Source organism: Chiloscyllium plagiosum, unplaced genomic scaffold (genome assembly GCF_037043375.1).
Source record: "Chiloscyllium plagiosum isolate Xiang-an unplaced genomic scaffold, Cpla_swu_hap1 HiC_scaffold_3, whole genome shotgun sequence".
In the NCBI taxonomy this organism is placed as follows: domain Eukaryota; kingdom Metazoa; phylum Chordata; class Chondrichthyes; order Orectolobiformes; family Hemiscylliidae; genus Chiloscyllium; species Chiloscyllium plagiosum.
This window is the reverse complement of record NW_028270141.1, coordinates 15,145,105-15,161,312: the sequence shown is the minus strand read 5'-3', so window position 1 is coordinate 15,161,312 and position 16,208 is coordinate 15,145,105. Positions and strand designations below refer to the sequence as shown.

Sequence of the window (16,208 nt, the reverse complement as noted above, 5' to 3'; positions counted from 1 at the left end):
TTCCCAACTTCATTAATAGGGACAGAGGGTAAAAGAGCAGGGAGGTGATGCTGAACTTGTCCAAGACACCTTTTAGATCTTAGCTGGAATATTGTGTACAATTGTGGCTGCCGCAGCATAGAAAGATGTGAAGGCATTGGAGAGAGTGCAGAGTGAGTTACAAGGATGTTCCAGGACTGACACTTTTCAGTTCTGAGGATAGATTGAAGAAGCTGGGACTGTTCTCCGAGGAAAGATGGAAGCTCAGAGGAGATTTGGTAGAGATTTTCAAAATTATGATTGGGCTGGATGGAGTAACTGCCCATAAAATAAAAAGAATGATAGGGCATAGATTTAAAGTGATGTACAAACAAACAAAGGGTAATGAGAGAAAAATCTTTACACACAGCGAATGGTTAGGCTGTGGAATGCATAACTGCAAGTGTACAGGAGGTAGGTTCAATTGAGGCATTCAAGACAACATTGGATAATTTATTTGGATAGAAATAGCAGGAGTTTTTTTTACAAAGTAATAGAACAGGTACTGACACAATGGGCTGAGTGGTCTCCTTGTGTGGGCTAACAATTCTATGAAAGCTTACGAAGCCAGGTGGCAGAAAATTGGACAGAACATAAAAGGAACTCGAAATTTAATAAGGAAAAAATTAGCTAACGAGAGAAAAGCTGGCCAAAAATACAAACTTATCCAAAGTGGTTCTATAAATAGTTCAAGAAGAAGGCTTAACAAGCGACACTTGTTGTCAAGAAAGGGAGTCTGAAGAAATAATGGAATAAAAGGACATGAATTCAGCAATTTGAATCATTTTTCATTATGGAGGAAATTTTTTTAAAAATCCAGGAGCAGCATTCATTAAAAAAAAAGGGAGGAGCTCAGGGCAATGACACGAACCAGAGAAGTGGTATTGAGTAAGTTGATGGAGCTACAGGCTGAAAAGTGCTTGGGTGCTGATGGGCTGCATCCCATTTTAAAAGTAATAGCTTTACTTAAAAGAGAGAGTTCATACACTGATTTTCATTTTCCAAAATCCCCTTGATTCAAAGGTGATCTCATTAGCACATGTCAATCCTTTATTCAAAAAGGGAGTCGTACCATAAATCGAACCCTCAGACCAGCTAACTTAACATCTGTCAGAGGGAGAATGTTTGAAGGTTTTACAGAAGCACCTAGAACTAAGCACTTGGAGATGTTCAAGTTAATCAGAGTCAACATGATGCTGCGGACAGTCAGTAAGTCTGAACCAGTCTATTGGAGCTCCCTGAGGCAATAACTTGTGCTGCGAATAAAGTTATATGACATCCTGGTAACTTAATACTACAATTGCTTGCTATGGACTCTACCCATCCCAACACCCTATCTCCACAGAAACAAGGGAGAAGTAACCAAGTAGAAATGCTAATTAGCTATTCTTAAGACCTTCAACTCCACAGCTTGAAAGTAAATAGGCAATTTAATTGTTACAAAACCTGACTTCTTAACTTAGGACATCTTGCACAGAGCAAGATAGAAGCTTGTAGTGAGAGGTGAAGGGCATAGCTGTTGTGGTCAACATTAAGTGCCAACAAAATAAGCAAGGAAGTTCTGCATTAGGTTTATGAGCAACTCAGAGTTAAATTAAAAAGCAGAACTTCAAAGATAATAATCACTAGATTATTTCCTAAACCACAATATAATTGAAGTAGGGTAAATAAAATTAGTCCAAAGATTTCTGTGAGAGAAATGAGTTTTAATTCTGAGAAAGTGGTGACACCTGTACCGGGGAAAGCGGGAGTTGTACTATTGGGATAGGTTTTGCCTGTGCCATGCTAGGACCAGTATTCTGGCTGGCACATAGAGCGCTTTAAACAAAATAGTCAAAAAAAGGGATTTTTTAAGCTGTGATAAATTTGAGAGAGAGCTCAAGGCAAGACAGCAAAGCAGAAATAAGGAAAGTAATAATCTGACTAAGACAGGAAGGAACAGAGTGGACAAACCTAAGTCTGGGCCAGCAGATAAGCTGAGAGGTTGTGAAAATAATCAGGACAGAATGAATTCATACAATGTTCTCAACAAGATAGATTAATAAACAGCACAGATGAAAGAAACAGGTATGATATAATGCAATTTTTATGACACATGGATTTAGGGTGACCAAGGAAGGGACCATTTAAGAAATGTGAAAAGGATGAGAGGTTAATGAATCAAGGGTGTGCTCAGTACATCAGTGAGATGGAATCTTCAATTGAAAGATCAAGATGTAGAATTGGCTTGGGTGGATCTAGGAAACACTAAGAGGCAACAAACATTGGTAGGAGTTGCTTATAGGCCATCAAACAGTAGCAAAAATGTAGGGCAGAATAAAAAATAAGGAAACAAGGATTAAATGGTATTTATTTCAGATGTCAACATAAAGACTGGGTAAACCTAATTAGTACTAATGCTGTGGAATAGTACTAGTCCAAGTACACTCATATTAATCATGGATTGTATCGGAGATGGCATTCCAGAACAATATTTGAGGAACCAACTCGAAAATAAACTGTGTCAGGTTGAGAATTTTGCATTGAGAAATGGTAATTAATAGTGTCATTTTAAAGAAGTTTCAAGGGGGCAGTGACCACAGTATGATAGAATTTTATCTGAGTCTGAAAATGATGTGGCTCAATCTAACACTAAAGCTTTAAATCTAAACAAAGGACATTACAAAGGAACGGGAGGCAAAATGGCTGTGGCAGATTGAGAAAACACATTAAACGGCATGATAGGAGACAAACAAATGCTAATATTTAAAGACTAATATATGATTCCCAACAAATTAGCCTTCGAGGAACAAAAACCTAGGTGGAAATGTTAGTTAATCATGACTAACAAGAAAAATTAAATACTGTAATAGATCAAAGGAGGAGGCTTAGAAAGTTGCAATAAAAAAAAAGTACTCCTAAGGACTAGGAGCATTTATAATTCACTAAAATATGCCGAAGAAACCGAAGAAGAAAAAGGAAATAGAACGTCCAAGTACTACAGCTAAAAACAAAAACAGATTGTATAACTATGTAAAAAGGAAACAAGTAGCAAAGGCAAATGTGGGCCCATCGTAGGCAGAGAGTAGAACTTACAGGCAGGGAAAAGGAAATGGCAAGATTTGTTTAGTTTCTCTTTGCGTCTGTCTTCATAAAGTGGGTACAAAAAGCTTTCCAGAAATACGAGACAATCAAGGGTCTAGTGAAAATGGGAAACTTAAAGAAATTACAGTTTAAAAGAACAGTACTGGAGAAATTAATGGGACTGAAAGTCGATCAATCCCCTGGACCCAATGATCAGTCATTTCAAAGACTGGTTGTGGAGATAATAGATGCATTGGTGACCATCTTTCAAAATTCAAAGAACTTTGGAATGCTTCCATAGATTGGAAGGTCGCAAATGTAACACAACTATTTAAGAAAGGAGGGAGAAAGAAATTGAGGAACACCAAACCTGCTAACCAGCCATGCAGTAGAGGGAAAACTTGAATCTATTGTAAAAGACAAGATAACTGGAGAGTGAAACAACTGCAGTAGGATTAGGCATGGATTTACGCAAGGAAAATCATGTTTGACAAATCTCTTGAAGTTGCTTTGAAGATGCAACTAGCAGAGCAGATAGGAGAGAACCAGTGATTATGGTTGGATTTTCAAAGATGTTCGCAATTCAGTCTGACACACAAGTGATTAAGTAATATTAAAGCATGTGAGATTGGGAGTATTATAATGGTATCAATTGAGAATTGGTTAATGGACAGAAAAGAAACAATAGGATTAAATGGATCATTCTCAGGTTGACAGGTTATGATGAGTGGGACACCAGAAGGATCGATGCTTGGGCTCTTGCTATTCATAATCTAGGTCAACAATTTGGAACAAAAGCAGAAATTGCTAGACCAACTCAGCAGGTCTGGCAGCATCTGAGGAGAGAAAGCTGAATTAATATGACATATCCAGTGACCCTTCTTCAGAACAATTTAGATGGGGGGGACCAAATGTAACATTTCCAAGTTTGCTGATGATATAAAACTGTGCAAAAATGTGTGTTGATAACAATCAAAGGGAATTTAGACACAAATGAGTGGGTGAGAACATGACAGATGGAATATAATGTGGAAAAATGTGAATTTATCCACTTTGACAGGAAAAACAGGTAAGCAGAGTAATTCTTAATGGGTGATATACTGGGAAATGTTGATGTTCAAAGGGACCTGAATGCCCTTGTGCCTCAGTTATTGAAAACTAGAATGCAGACACACAAAGAAACAATCATGTCCCAATACTACAGCATTTCAAAACATCTTACTCGTACTGTGCTGCACTCAATTACTGACAATATATCTCATCATCAAGTTTTTATCGTTAGGCATTTTTTAAATGGACGCATATAAATCAGAAGGGGAGAAGTCTTACCTCAGATGTTGTTCCAAAAGGTCAACCTGGTCATGCAGAGTTTTAGACATTTCTGTCTCTGGACTGTGATAAAAGCACAACGGAAAAAAAATTGTTTTTATACCTTTAAATGACATGCCAGCAATTTTTGGCTGAATAACTGATACTGCCATTAGTCGGAGTTCTATTTGATACAAAGTTGTAAAACAATTATCTAAGCAATAGGAAACAAACAGCAACAGAAATTGCTGGAGAAACTCCGCAGGTCTGGCAGCATCGTTGGAGAGAAAGCAGAGTTAATGTTTCAAGTTTAGTGACCCTTCAGAACTGTGGTGGAGATGGCGAAACTGGGAAAATGGACTAACTTATAGAATCTACTTATCTTTACAATATCACCTTCCACACAACTCAAGATTCTAACCTAATGGTACTCTTGGTGGATGATATTTTTAGATTCTTAAATCTGATTTACCTTTACTGATAAACTAAATTAAAAGACTGAAGATATTTCAAGGTATTCATCAGCTGAATGTACATCCTATTAACTGACTTAAGTCTTTGGTTGGATATTGTTTTCCTGAAAGTTCGAGCCCATATTCTTTTCTGAGAGCGCATTCAGGAATTGGAATGCATTGCCTGGGAGAGTGGTGGTGCTGGATTCCATTGGTGCTTTCAAAAGAAAGCCAGATAGATATGTCAAAGTGATGAATTTCAAAGGCTATGACAGGCATGGAGAATTGGAATATCTGCCAAGTTCATATGGGAGCCAGTACAGACAGGATAGGCCAAGTGGCCTCCCTCTGTACTGTAGGATTCTATAGTTCTATGATATTAAAATATTATGACAGCATAATATATTTTGTAGTCATCGGAGGGAAATTATATTAAACATCTGAATCATGGGTAGCTAGACAAAGAAAAAATGGAATTAGCAATTTCCTGAGACATAAAAGAACCACAGAAAGAAATGCAGCAGTTTCATGTTGCATTATGCTTGTAAGGGGTAACACATTTTGACATCTAAATTTGGAGCTCACTAGATGCTAACAAAATCAAATCAACAGGTAGTACAATCAATATGCATGTGAAGAGAAAAAGATTGGTGAAGACAAATGTAGGTCTCTTACAGACAAAAACAGGGGAATTTATAATGGCTAACAAGAAAATAGGTGACCAACTAAATGCATACTTCGATTCTGTGTTCACAAAGTAGGACACAAATGACATCTTCGAAATATTGGGAACACAGCATTCAGCAAGACGGAGAAACGGAAGGAAACCAGTATAAGTTAGGAAATGGCACTGGGGAAATTGATGGGGTTGAAGACTGGTCAATCCCCTCGGCTTGATAATCTACATCTCCCAGTATATAATAGTCATAGAAATAGAGGATGCATTGGTGGTCAATTTAGAAGATTCTTTCAATTTGGAACAGTTCCTACAGATTGGAGAATAGCTAAAGTAACCTCTCTATTTAAAAAAGGAAGTAGAGATAAAATTAGAAATTATACATTACTCAACCTGCTGGCAGTAGTAGGAAAAATGTCAGAGTCCATTATAAAAGATTTAATAGCAGAATACTTGGAAAACAGTGACAGGACTGGGCAGAGTCAGCAAGGGAAATCATGCTTGATAAATCAACTGGAATTGTTTGAGGATGCAACTTGTAGAGTTGAAGGGGAGTCAGTTGATGTGGTTTATTTGAACTGTCAGAAGGTTTTTGTTAAAGTCTCAGACAAGAGGTTAATGTGTAAAATTAAAGCAATTGGATTGGGGTAGTGTATTAAAATGGACAGGAAACACAAGTAGGAATAAACTGGCATTCGAACAACTATTTTCTCCAATCAGCATTATCCTCTGCTCAAAATTATTGCCATTGCCTTTACAACACAATTAATTAACTATACGGTGTTCAAGGATTGTCATTAATAACCGCTTGAGGAGGATGCAATAAAAAAGGAAGAGGTGAACTACAATGTATGAGTGAGAATGGCTCATGACAAACAAGTATGGTAATGACAAATCTTGTGGCAAAAGTAGCTGCAAGCAGCAACAAAGAGGATAGACATTACATCTACTTCACAATTAAGTATTGACATTAATGGTTCAAGTGAAATTTGGAACAAAATTTCCACCAAGGCCAATTTTGAATTTATTCTGTTACAATTATTGGTAATATTCATCGAAAAGGAGAAACTCAAAAATGAGGAAAGGAAAAAAATCATAATCAGATTAATTAATCAAAAACACATTATCCACTTTATGTTTTACCTTCAGTTGAGACAACAGGGAGCATTCACTTGAGGCTATTACCAAGTCAAGCTCGGACGGACCTCACTTTTCATGTGGCAATATTTCTTCATAGGAATATAGACCTATTTAAGCAAACTTAATTAAGCCATAGGGAGAAAGTGAGGACTACAGATGCTGGAGATCAGAGCTTAAAAATGTATTGCTGGAAAAGCGCAGCAGGTCAGGCAGCATCAAAGGAACAGGAGAATCGATGTTTCGGGCATAAGCCCTTTTTCAGGACCTGCTGTGCCTTTCCAGGAACACATTTTTAAGCTCTTAATTAAGCCAAAGCATAACCACTCATTGTTTCTGCTTTCATTTCTAGTATTTGTGGGGACAATTTTAGTTTTAACACTAATTATCTACCAAATTTATTGCTTACTTACCCTCCTCACAGTGAGTATTGCACATATATGCATTCCTGACTGCCTTGGAACAGTCTAACTGGCAAGTTATGCCAAAATTTCCATTGATCTTCAGTTGGTTACTTTGAAATATTGAGATTTCATTATCATATGCCGGTGCAAAAGGGGCAGAAAATAAATAGAAATCAGCACAAACAACTGGATAAATAAATAATTTTATTTATGCTGCCTCAGCGCCAGGACCTGGGTTCAATTCCAGCCTCAGGCCACTCTTGGTTTGGAGTTTGCACATTCTCCCCGTGTCTGCATGGGTTTCCTCCCACAATTAGGTGAGGTGAATTGGCCATGCTAAATTGCCCATAATGTTCAGGGATGTGTAGGCTAGGTGCTTTAGTCAGGGGTAAATGTCGAGTAATAGGTGTAGGGGAAATGGGTCTGGTTGGGTTACACTTCAGAGGGTCGGTGTGGACTTGTTGGGCCAAATGACCTGATTCCACACTGCAGGTATTTTAATTCTAACTGGGGAGGAAAACAGTGAACTTTGGCCATATTCCTTCTTGAAGGACCTTGGTCTGCATTAAAACCAGCAAAATACATCAAATATCATTTACGGATATTAGACATAGCATGATTAAAAACATTGTGGAAGATTTCAAGTTTCAATGTGATTTGTTTTAAAAGAAATTGAAATACGCTGAATGCATCATTAAGAAGAATTCAATTTTCAACATTAGAAAAAACAAATCTGCACCATTAGTGATCAGAATCTATACTTTGGGTTCTGTTCCAGTTATGTGTACAGACTGTTCAGAACCGAAATAATTCCAGGAAATTTATCTATGTTGCACTTTTATTGTGTCAGGCAGTGCTGGAGACTTGTAGGTGGTGAAGCAATACCGTGTTGCTTTGATGGAGATGCCACAAAATATTGGCAGAAAATTAGAGAAAACTTGCTTGTGGCTTGGAATTGGCACAAGTTATTTATGCCTGAGTTTCAACAAATGTTTGCATGACAGATATGCCATACTTACACATTGGTTTCAGCAGAAGTTTTCAAAAAATACCGGATCATTGACTTTTATAAATTTACTTCACTCAAATTTAAAATGAAAATACGTGCTAAGCAATGTAATATTATGTAGAATCTACCGCAGAGAATCAAGATATTCAATGCAACGGATTATTCCAGTGTTTGGGATCCACATGAGTCTCCAACCACCATTCTTCATGTATGCCATGAACCTAGCTTATAACTGGCTTGTTTGGCATCACATCCTTAAACATTTACTCTCTCCACCAACACACAGCAGCAAGAGTGTGCTCCATCTACAAAGCATTTTGCAGAAATTCAGTAGGGCTCCTTTCAGACTATCTTCCAAATCCAAGACCACTACCATCTAGAAGGTCAAAGGCAGAAAACACATGGGAACACCATCTGGAAGGTCTCCTCCAAACCACTCACCATCCTGACTTGGAAATATATTGCTGATCCATTACCATCATTGGCTCAAAATTGTGGAACTCTCTCCCTAACAGCACTGTGGGTCCAATAAATGGAGTGCAGCAGTTCAAAAAGACAACTCATCATCACATTCTCAAGACCTATTAGGGTTGGGCAATAAATGGTGGCCCAACCAGCAAAGCTGATATCTCTGAATAAATAAAAAAGCAAATATCAATTCCTCAATTCCCTGTCTGTTCGATATTTGTTTATCTTATGAACCCCAATTACAACTAAAAAAAATACATTTTTGGAAATATATGAGGTAGAAGAAGAGTGTGCACTGGCAACAATTCATTTTGAAATTGGTCAATGGTCTTCAGAATAATAGTTGTTGTATAACAAAACAGTCAACCAATACATGTTCATGATTTGGATCATACGTACCCAAAGCCCCGCTGTGGTAAGCATTCAAGGATATCATAACAAAGAGCCAATTGATCATCCCGCTCACAGTTGTAGAGACATTCCAGGGCTACTGCCATTAACCGGTGATGGTCAGGAATAATTTTCTGCTGACACTAATTGAAAAAAAAAAGATAAGGATGGAATGAACCAGGTTTCTGGTGTATTTTGAGAATAACTCTTGTTATTCTTGTTGCTTTGTTTTGTGAAAAGAATTGAAAACACTGCAAGAAAGAAATGTACAGCAAGTTACAAAAAGCATCAAGTGCATAAAAATCTAGTGGTTTCCCAGCATAGACAAACAAGAAACAACATGTACGTTGGCATCGAATTAAGAACACTGCTAACGTATAGACAGAAAAAATGCTTAGAGCGAAAATCTCATGTCATGCTGCCTCAGTATGTTATGATATCTCAGTAACTAAATGAACAGTGAAAACTGACTCTGATCATTTCAGTTTTTGGTTTAGGTGACTTATTAACGGCAAAGTGGAATCCTTCCAAAAATGAAACTACATAATATTTGTTAATATAAATGGGCTGAACTGAAGAACAGCAGGTCAAAGGTTTCTTTCCACACTTTTCAATTACAGAATCATCTAAAAAAGAGCCAACAGCAATAATTTTCCCAAAGGATAGAGGCATTATTATGCGCAAGTTATTACTTGGGCATTGCAACACATTCCTGGGAGCTGTCTGCTTAACTGTGCACTTGGCCAGAGAACTCATGTGGTAAATGGGTTGCAATGGGAAGATTAATTAAGAAAAAGTTAACTCTGCTTCATTATTCATTAAAACCATGAAAACTAACAGTGCAACAAACATACATCAGGTTTAGATTGCTGAAATATTTTCAAAGGGTACTTCAAATCCTCTTTTGCTTCTGTTACTAAGTACTCTCTTAGCAACTCATCTGCATGTCCAGTATTTTTACTCTCACAGCGATGCAGGAAAGGAACCACCCACTGGTAGACATTCTTTATATACATTTCCTCAGAGGACTACAAGAATATAAAAAAAAGACATCAATTACATCATAGTAACTTGTACATACGTATTGTATTATTGAAAGAAAATGTTCACCATATTTTAAAAACTTGAGGTTTATCACAATGCATTATTTTCAATTAATTATTTTAAAATAGATACATCATAATAATTGTTTAAAATATAACATACCAAGCAATATACTCAAAGTTTGTGCGAAGATTTGTAGCTCGGGTGCTCGTTGTTGTGGTTGTGTTCGCCGAGCTGGGAAGTTGTGCTGCAGACGTTTCGTCCCCTGTTTAGGTGACATCCTCACAGGAGGCTCCCAAGCACTGAGAATGTCACCTAGACAGGGGACGAAATGTCTGCAGCACAAATTCCCAGCTCGGTGAACACAACCACAACAACTAGCAATATACTGTTCAGCCGTATGGAATAGGTAGGCACTGGCTTTTTACTTATAACTAAAGTTTAAATTCCACTAAAACCATATGATATGAAGCAGACTTGGGTCATTTGGCTCATCAAAACACTCTGCCATTTGATTATGGCTGATTGTTTTTAACCATATTCCCCTGCCTTCTCCCCCTAACACTTGATCCTATTACTAATCAAGAACATCTCTCTCTCTGTCTTAAAGACATTCAATGACTTGGCCTCCTTAGTCCTCTGAGGCAATGAGTTCCACAGATTTACCACCCTCTGGCTGAAGAAATTTCTCATCACAGTTTGAAAGGGCCATCCCTTCACTCAGAGGCTATGCTTTCATCTCTGAGTGAAAACATCTTTTCCACATCCATTCTATCCAGGCCTTTCAGTATTCATTAAGTTTCAATCAGATCATCCCTCATCTTCCAAAACTCCATCAAAAACAGACAGACTCCTCAACTGCTCCTCATACATCAAGCCCTTCATCCCCAGGATCATTCTCGTAAACCTCCTCTAGATCTCCTTCAACACCAGTATATTCATTGATATTGGACCCAATACTGCTCACAATATTCCAAAAGCATTTAAGGATAAATCAGATAACAATTCACAGTCAGCTTCTTTTGCACATCTAAGTAGAATTCAATAGGTGGGTTCACAAACAGGGAGGATTGGCAGACAGTCCACAGTTTCCCATTTTCCTCTGATTTGGTCCAAAGTGGAACAGCCCAAGGAGACTTCGCCTCTGGCTGAGAAAGCGAGGCTCTAAAGTGGCTAGTTGGAAACCTCTCTCCACCAACACCGATACTTAGCCAGCAAGGAGCCGTGACACACAACTAATCTGTCAATTGTGATCAGCCCATATGCCTTTGGTCATTTGGTGTGGGGGTTAGGGTGACTTTGACAAGGGCAGACATGGTCAAATGAAAGACTTAATGGAGACATGAATCATCGTGGCTGTAGATCTTCACTGCTTGCCCTAAATATTAATGCCTCTATAATGTTTTACAGGGGCCTTCATGTGACAATGCAATCACTTTAAAAAAGGTTATCAAGTCCTGGATTTTTTTTTTAAGAGAGAGTGCAAAAGCAGAGGTGCCAGAGAGTCCAGCTTTCAAGAGGCCTTTGAGTTTTTAAAAAATATTTTAACAATGGAAAGCAAGTGGCCAGTTCTCCCAGTTCAGGTTTTCTAGTTTGTTTTTTTGCTATAGCAGTCACAAAATGCGAGAGTCCAGAAGTGTTGCAAGTTTCAGTCAAAGAATTCCTCTGATTTTCTCTGAAATCTCTCTGGACGCTGTTCTCTCCTGTCTGTAAAAATCTGTTTGAAATTATGTTTTTGTCAAGAGGTGTGTTTATGTGATGATATGCATTGGAATAATTAATTAAGTTGCTGTATTGATTTGGTTAAGTTTTCCTATAGTGAGTGTTATTCTGAATTCTGCTTTTCTTTTGTTTGTGTTTCAACAATAGTGTTTAAGTAAATTCTGTTTTGCTCAAAGGAGAGTGTTTTGACCAGTTGCATCCCACCTGCAACACCCACATCACATCTGCCTTTAAAAGTAAAAAAAGTTCTGGTCTAGGCTAGCTTCTTAACTTATTATGGAGGGGCGGGGGGGGTCTGACCTGAACCTGCCCTTCCTCTCCTGTTCCCTGAGGCATGGACACTGTTTCTTGACCTGGACCTGCTACAGTATCAGCAGGGGCCACTGCTTTAAGCAGTGCTGCCAAAGTCTGACAGTCTGACAGTCAAGGATTTCTGGGGTTGGGGTAGGGGTAGGGGTAGAGGTGAGGAGGTGGTGTTGCTCTCAGAGGAACTGGGAAGACTGACGTCATGAAAACAAATGCCTACTTGGAACTTAATCCTGTTGGGTTTCTTGGGAATGGCTCCTTAGAGCTGCCACCATATTTCCAGCTAGCAGAGGCATCCACATCCTGATGATTAGATTTCCCTTTATTTCTTGCAATGGCTTGGGATAAAGGTAGGCATTCATGCTTTTTACATATTGAACAATGCGGGGACTAGAAGAATTTGTTTTAAACACCTGACAGTAAAATCTTTTCATATGAATTACTTCTCAGCTTATAAAGGGAGCCAGTGACAAACGAAATCGCCAAACTACAGTATTATTAATATAAAAATGAACCAAATTTGTACAGCTTACATTGATCATTAATTGCCTCAGTTTATCGATGTCTTTCATCTGTTGCAATTCCTTCAGAGAAAGAGTTGGATCAGCTCCTGCTTCATACACGAGAGTTTCCAGAGTGATCAGATCATCACATAGAATCTCTAATCCAGGGATGTTCCTCTCCTTGCCAAGGCGTACTAGAGATAAGGCACAATCCACCTAAAGGCATGTTATAGAGCAACATTAAAACTGATCAAAGCCTTTGGCATGGTTTACAGATGAAAACTTTTTGATTTTCAGTCCTCTGACCCATTACCTTATGCCTATTTTATTTATTGGCTTAAATGTTGGCTCCAGTTTAACATCCATTCTGTAGCATTATCTAAAACTCCAATGACAATTCTTTCATTTCTCCATCTGGATAAGGAGTATCATTTGACTATCATTTTTTGAATTATGGAACATTATATGAAGTAGACTTGCACTCAATTAAAAACTCCAAAAAAAAACAGAAGAGGCTTTCATGTCATGAAGTGGAGTTGGATTTTGATTCCAGTCTTAAAAGTGAGGGGACAGCAAATGACATGGATCCCAAAGTCTTTCAAAGTTAATTCATGTGCAAGATGTTGAAAAATTTGACTTCTCAAATCAATCCAATTAGCTTCCACTGAACAGTACTTGTACATTCATACTACATATCTGTCCTTTTACATACTGCAGTAATGTAGGTTTTTGAGTGCCCAAAATGAAGACTATATATAGCTTTGTGTGTTTGTGTGCATGTAGGTGTGATGTCTTAAATCAGTTTAAATATAAATTTATTTCATTCCATGAACATTATTGCACAAACTAAATATTTACTGGTCGTAGCTGATGTTACTGCAGTGGTTTCATTACTTAAAGAGACATCAAAAATGTGAACATATACAGAAAGAGAAGTGAGGAAGTACTTTCAAAGCCCAGCATCATCGATTATAGGTCAGACATTACACCAGACAATAATTAAAAACTCCAACAGAAGTGTCTTTCCTCAGAAGTAGAGTAGACTAATACTGCAGGTGAGCATAATTTCTATGTCTCATTCATTTGCTGCCTATGTACTTTACTGGCCACAACAGTTTGTAATTAACAAGGCATTCATTTGCCAAGTGCATTCCTTACTTTTGTTTCATGTAACTCCTGCAGTAAAAAAGGCAGATGGTCAAACAACAAAACAGAAAAACATACAAGTCACTGGTTGTCTAAGAATTAAAAGAAAATGAGGTATAATGCAGCATAATTAATTTGGATCAGCTGCTTTTATGCTTCCCTGACAAAAAAATGCCACCAACAAAACAAAAAACCATTAGAAGACCTTCAACAAATACTCAACATGTGACATATTCATCCAAAACCAAATGTGTAACCTAATATAGCTAAAAGGCCCAATCATCTTCAAGTGCTTCATCAATCAGTCCCTGCCATCATAAGTGGAGATGTTCGATAGTGATTGTACAATCTTCTGTACAATTCGTGACTCTTCAGACTCTGAGGCAGTCAATGTCTAAATGCAGGAAAACCTATATATTCAGGATTTGGCTGACAAGTCGCAAGTATTTTCCACACCACACAAGTTCCAAGCAATGATTATCTGTTGTGCTTCTTGAAACACAATGGCATAACCATCAGTGAATTCCCTGACATCAACATCAAAGGGTTGCCACTGACCAGAAATTGAACTTTACCAGCCGGATAAATGCTGTGGCCATAAGACCTGATCAGAGGCTAGGAATCCTGCAGCAAATAACTCACCTCTTGATTCCCCAAAGCCTGTAAGGAACAAGTCAGGAGTGTGATGGAATACTTCTCATTTGCTTGGATGGATGCAGTTCCAACAATACTCGAGAAGCTGAACACCAAACAGCAAAAAAACAGTATACTTGACTGGCACTCTGTCCACAAACATTCACTCCCTCCAGCACTGAGGCTCAGCACCAGTAGAACGTACCATCTTCAAGAAACACTGCAAAACCTCACCAAGACTCCTTTCAAATGCATGACCACTACCATCTCGGAAGACAAGGATAGCAAATAGGTGGAACACAACCACCTGCAGGTTCCCCTACAGTCCACTCACTATCCTAATTTGGAAATATATCACCGTTCCTTCAGTGTCACGGAGTCAAAATCCTAGAATTTCCTCCCTAACAATATTCTGGATCTGTTTACATCATATGTATTAGAGGAGTTCAATGCCACCTCCTCAAAAGCAACAAGAAAAAAAGGCATGTATGTTAGCCTAACAAGCATCAGCCACATCCCATGAGTGAGTAAAGAAAAATAAAACTTTGCGTTTAGTCTAATTTACCCCAAAATGACAATAAAAACAGAAGGCTATATTTGTTAATAAGTATGTGAAATACACTTTGAATAAATTACGAGATAATTGCTTTGTCAGTGGATATTACCTTTCTGCAGTAAACTGCAAGAATCAAGAAATTTCCGAATAAAGATAAAATACATTGGATGATGGAAATCTGAAATAAATGCACTCAACACTAGGCAAATTCAGCATCTATGGAGAGAGAAGCAGAATTTCGAATCCAATATGACTATACAGCTAAAGGGTGTTATAAATTTTTCATTTCACTTTTGCCAGAGGTAGAAACCCAGTACAAAAGACAACGAGGTTATTAATAGTGGAGAAAGAGAAAAAGAAATGTAAAATGGGTGTAACTTAAGGTGTGAAAGGGAGTGGGTCCTTTATAATAAGAGTAAAGAACACACAAAAAGACAAGGCTTGGGGAAGAGAATGTAACAGAAAAGGATAACAGGTATGATGCGATCAGTTTCTGAAGTTACTGAATCTAGTATTGAGACCTCAAAGCCATAAAATGCCTGAGTAGAAAATGAAGTGTTGCTCCTTAAGCTTCACTGGAACATTGCAGCATGCCCAGGACAGGAATAGGAGTGAGAGAGCAAGATGGCTTTTTGAAAGGCCAAGTAAAACTCAAGACGTTAACACTGTTTCTCTCTCCACAGATGCTACCAGACCTGAGTTTCTTTAGCATTCTCTTTGTGAGCATCAAGAAATGTTGAGCATATGTTCTATAAATCTGCTTCCTAAGCAATTTTACAGAATATTACCTGTTTTCTTCAGGGGATTTGGGGTGTCACTGACTGGATGACTATTTATTGGTCTTCTTAGATGCCCTTAAAAAGGTGGTGGTGAGCTACAGCATATCAATGTTATTCAAAAAATGTGCAGTACTGATTTTGTAACTATGAACTCATAAACTTAGAGTGCCTGATGCTTTTATGACATGACCGTATGAGCCTAAATTATTTTGTCTAATATCTTCAGAAACATTTCTTGTATTATCAGCAAATTGATTCCATTACAGAAAGACAGATGTGCTTTTTAAATAAATCAAAATTTTAACTCAAAAAGTGATTTGCTGCATAATGTTCAAGTTCATAGCATTTTGCATCACATGAATCAAAATTTCCTTTTCTGATTGCAATAAAGTAAACAAATTATGATGTTCAAATGGTTTACTGGCGTAGTTTCTACCATTATTTTATCTAATCTCTTACCTTGACCATACATAACAGGCAAAGAAACTCAAAATTAAGAATGAAACAAATTGCTTTTATCCTTCTCCTCTGGATATTACAATCAAGTTACAGAAATGCTTAGTTCATATTTTATTCTGCTGCATTGATGAATAA

At 37.8% G+C, this 16,208-nt stretch overlaps 1 protein-coding gene across 6 annotated transcripts in view; it reads right to left on the bottom strand.

Annotated features, from left to right (window-relative positions):
* Positions 1 to 16,208, bottom strand: part of nbas (NBAS subunit of NRZ tethering complex) — a 264,693-nt gene that overhangs the window by 167,605 nt on the left and 80,880 nt on the right. For all 6 annotated transcript variants that reach the window (XM_087977600.1, XM_087977595.1, XM_087977597.1 and 3 more), the window contains 4 exons: positions 12,531 to 12,716; positions 9,780 to 9,953; positions 8,935 to 9,068; positions 4,411 to 4,473 (listed from right to left, as the gene is read on the bottom strand). In XM_087977600.1, coding sequence (XP_087833726.1) covers positions 4,411 to 4,473; positions 8,935 to 9,068; positions 9,780 to 9,953; positions 12,531 to 12,716 — 557 coding nt within the window. The remainder of the gene's footprint in view (positions 1 to 4,410; positions 4,474 to 8,934; positions 9,069 to 9,779; positions 9,954 to 12,530; positions 12,717 to 16,208) is intronic.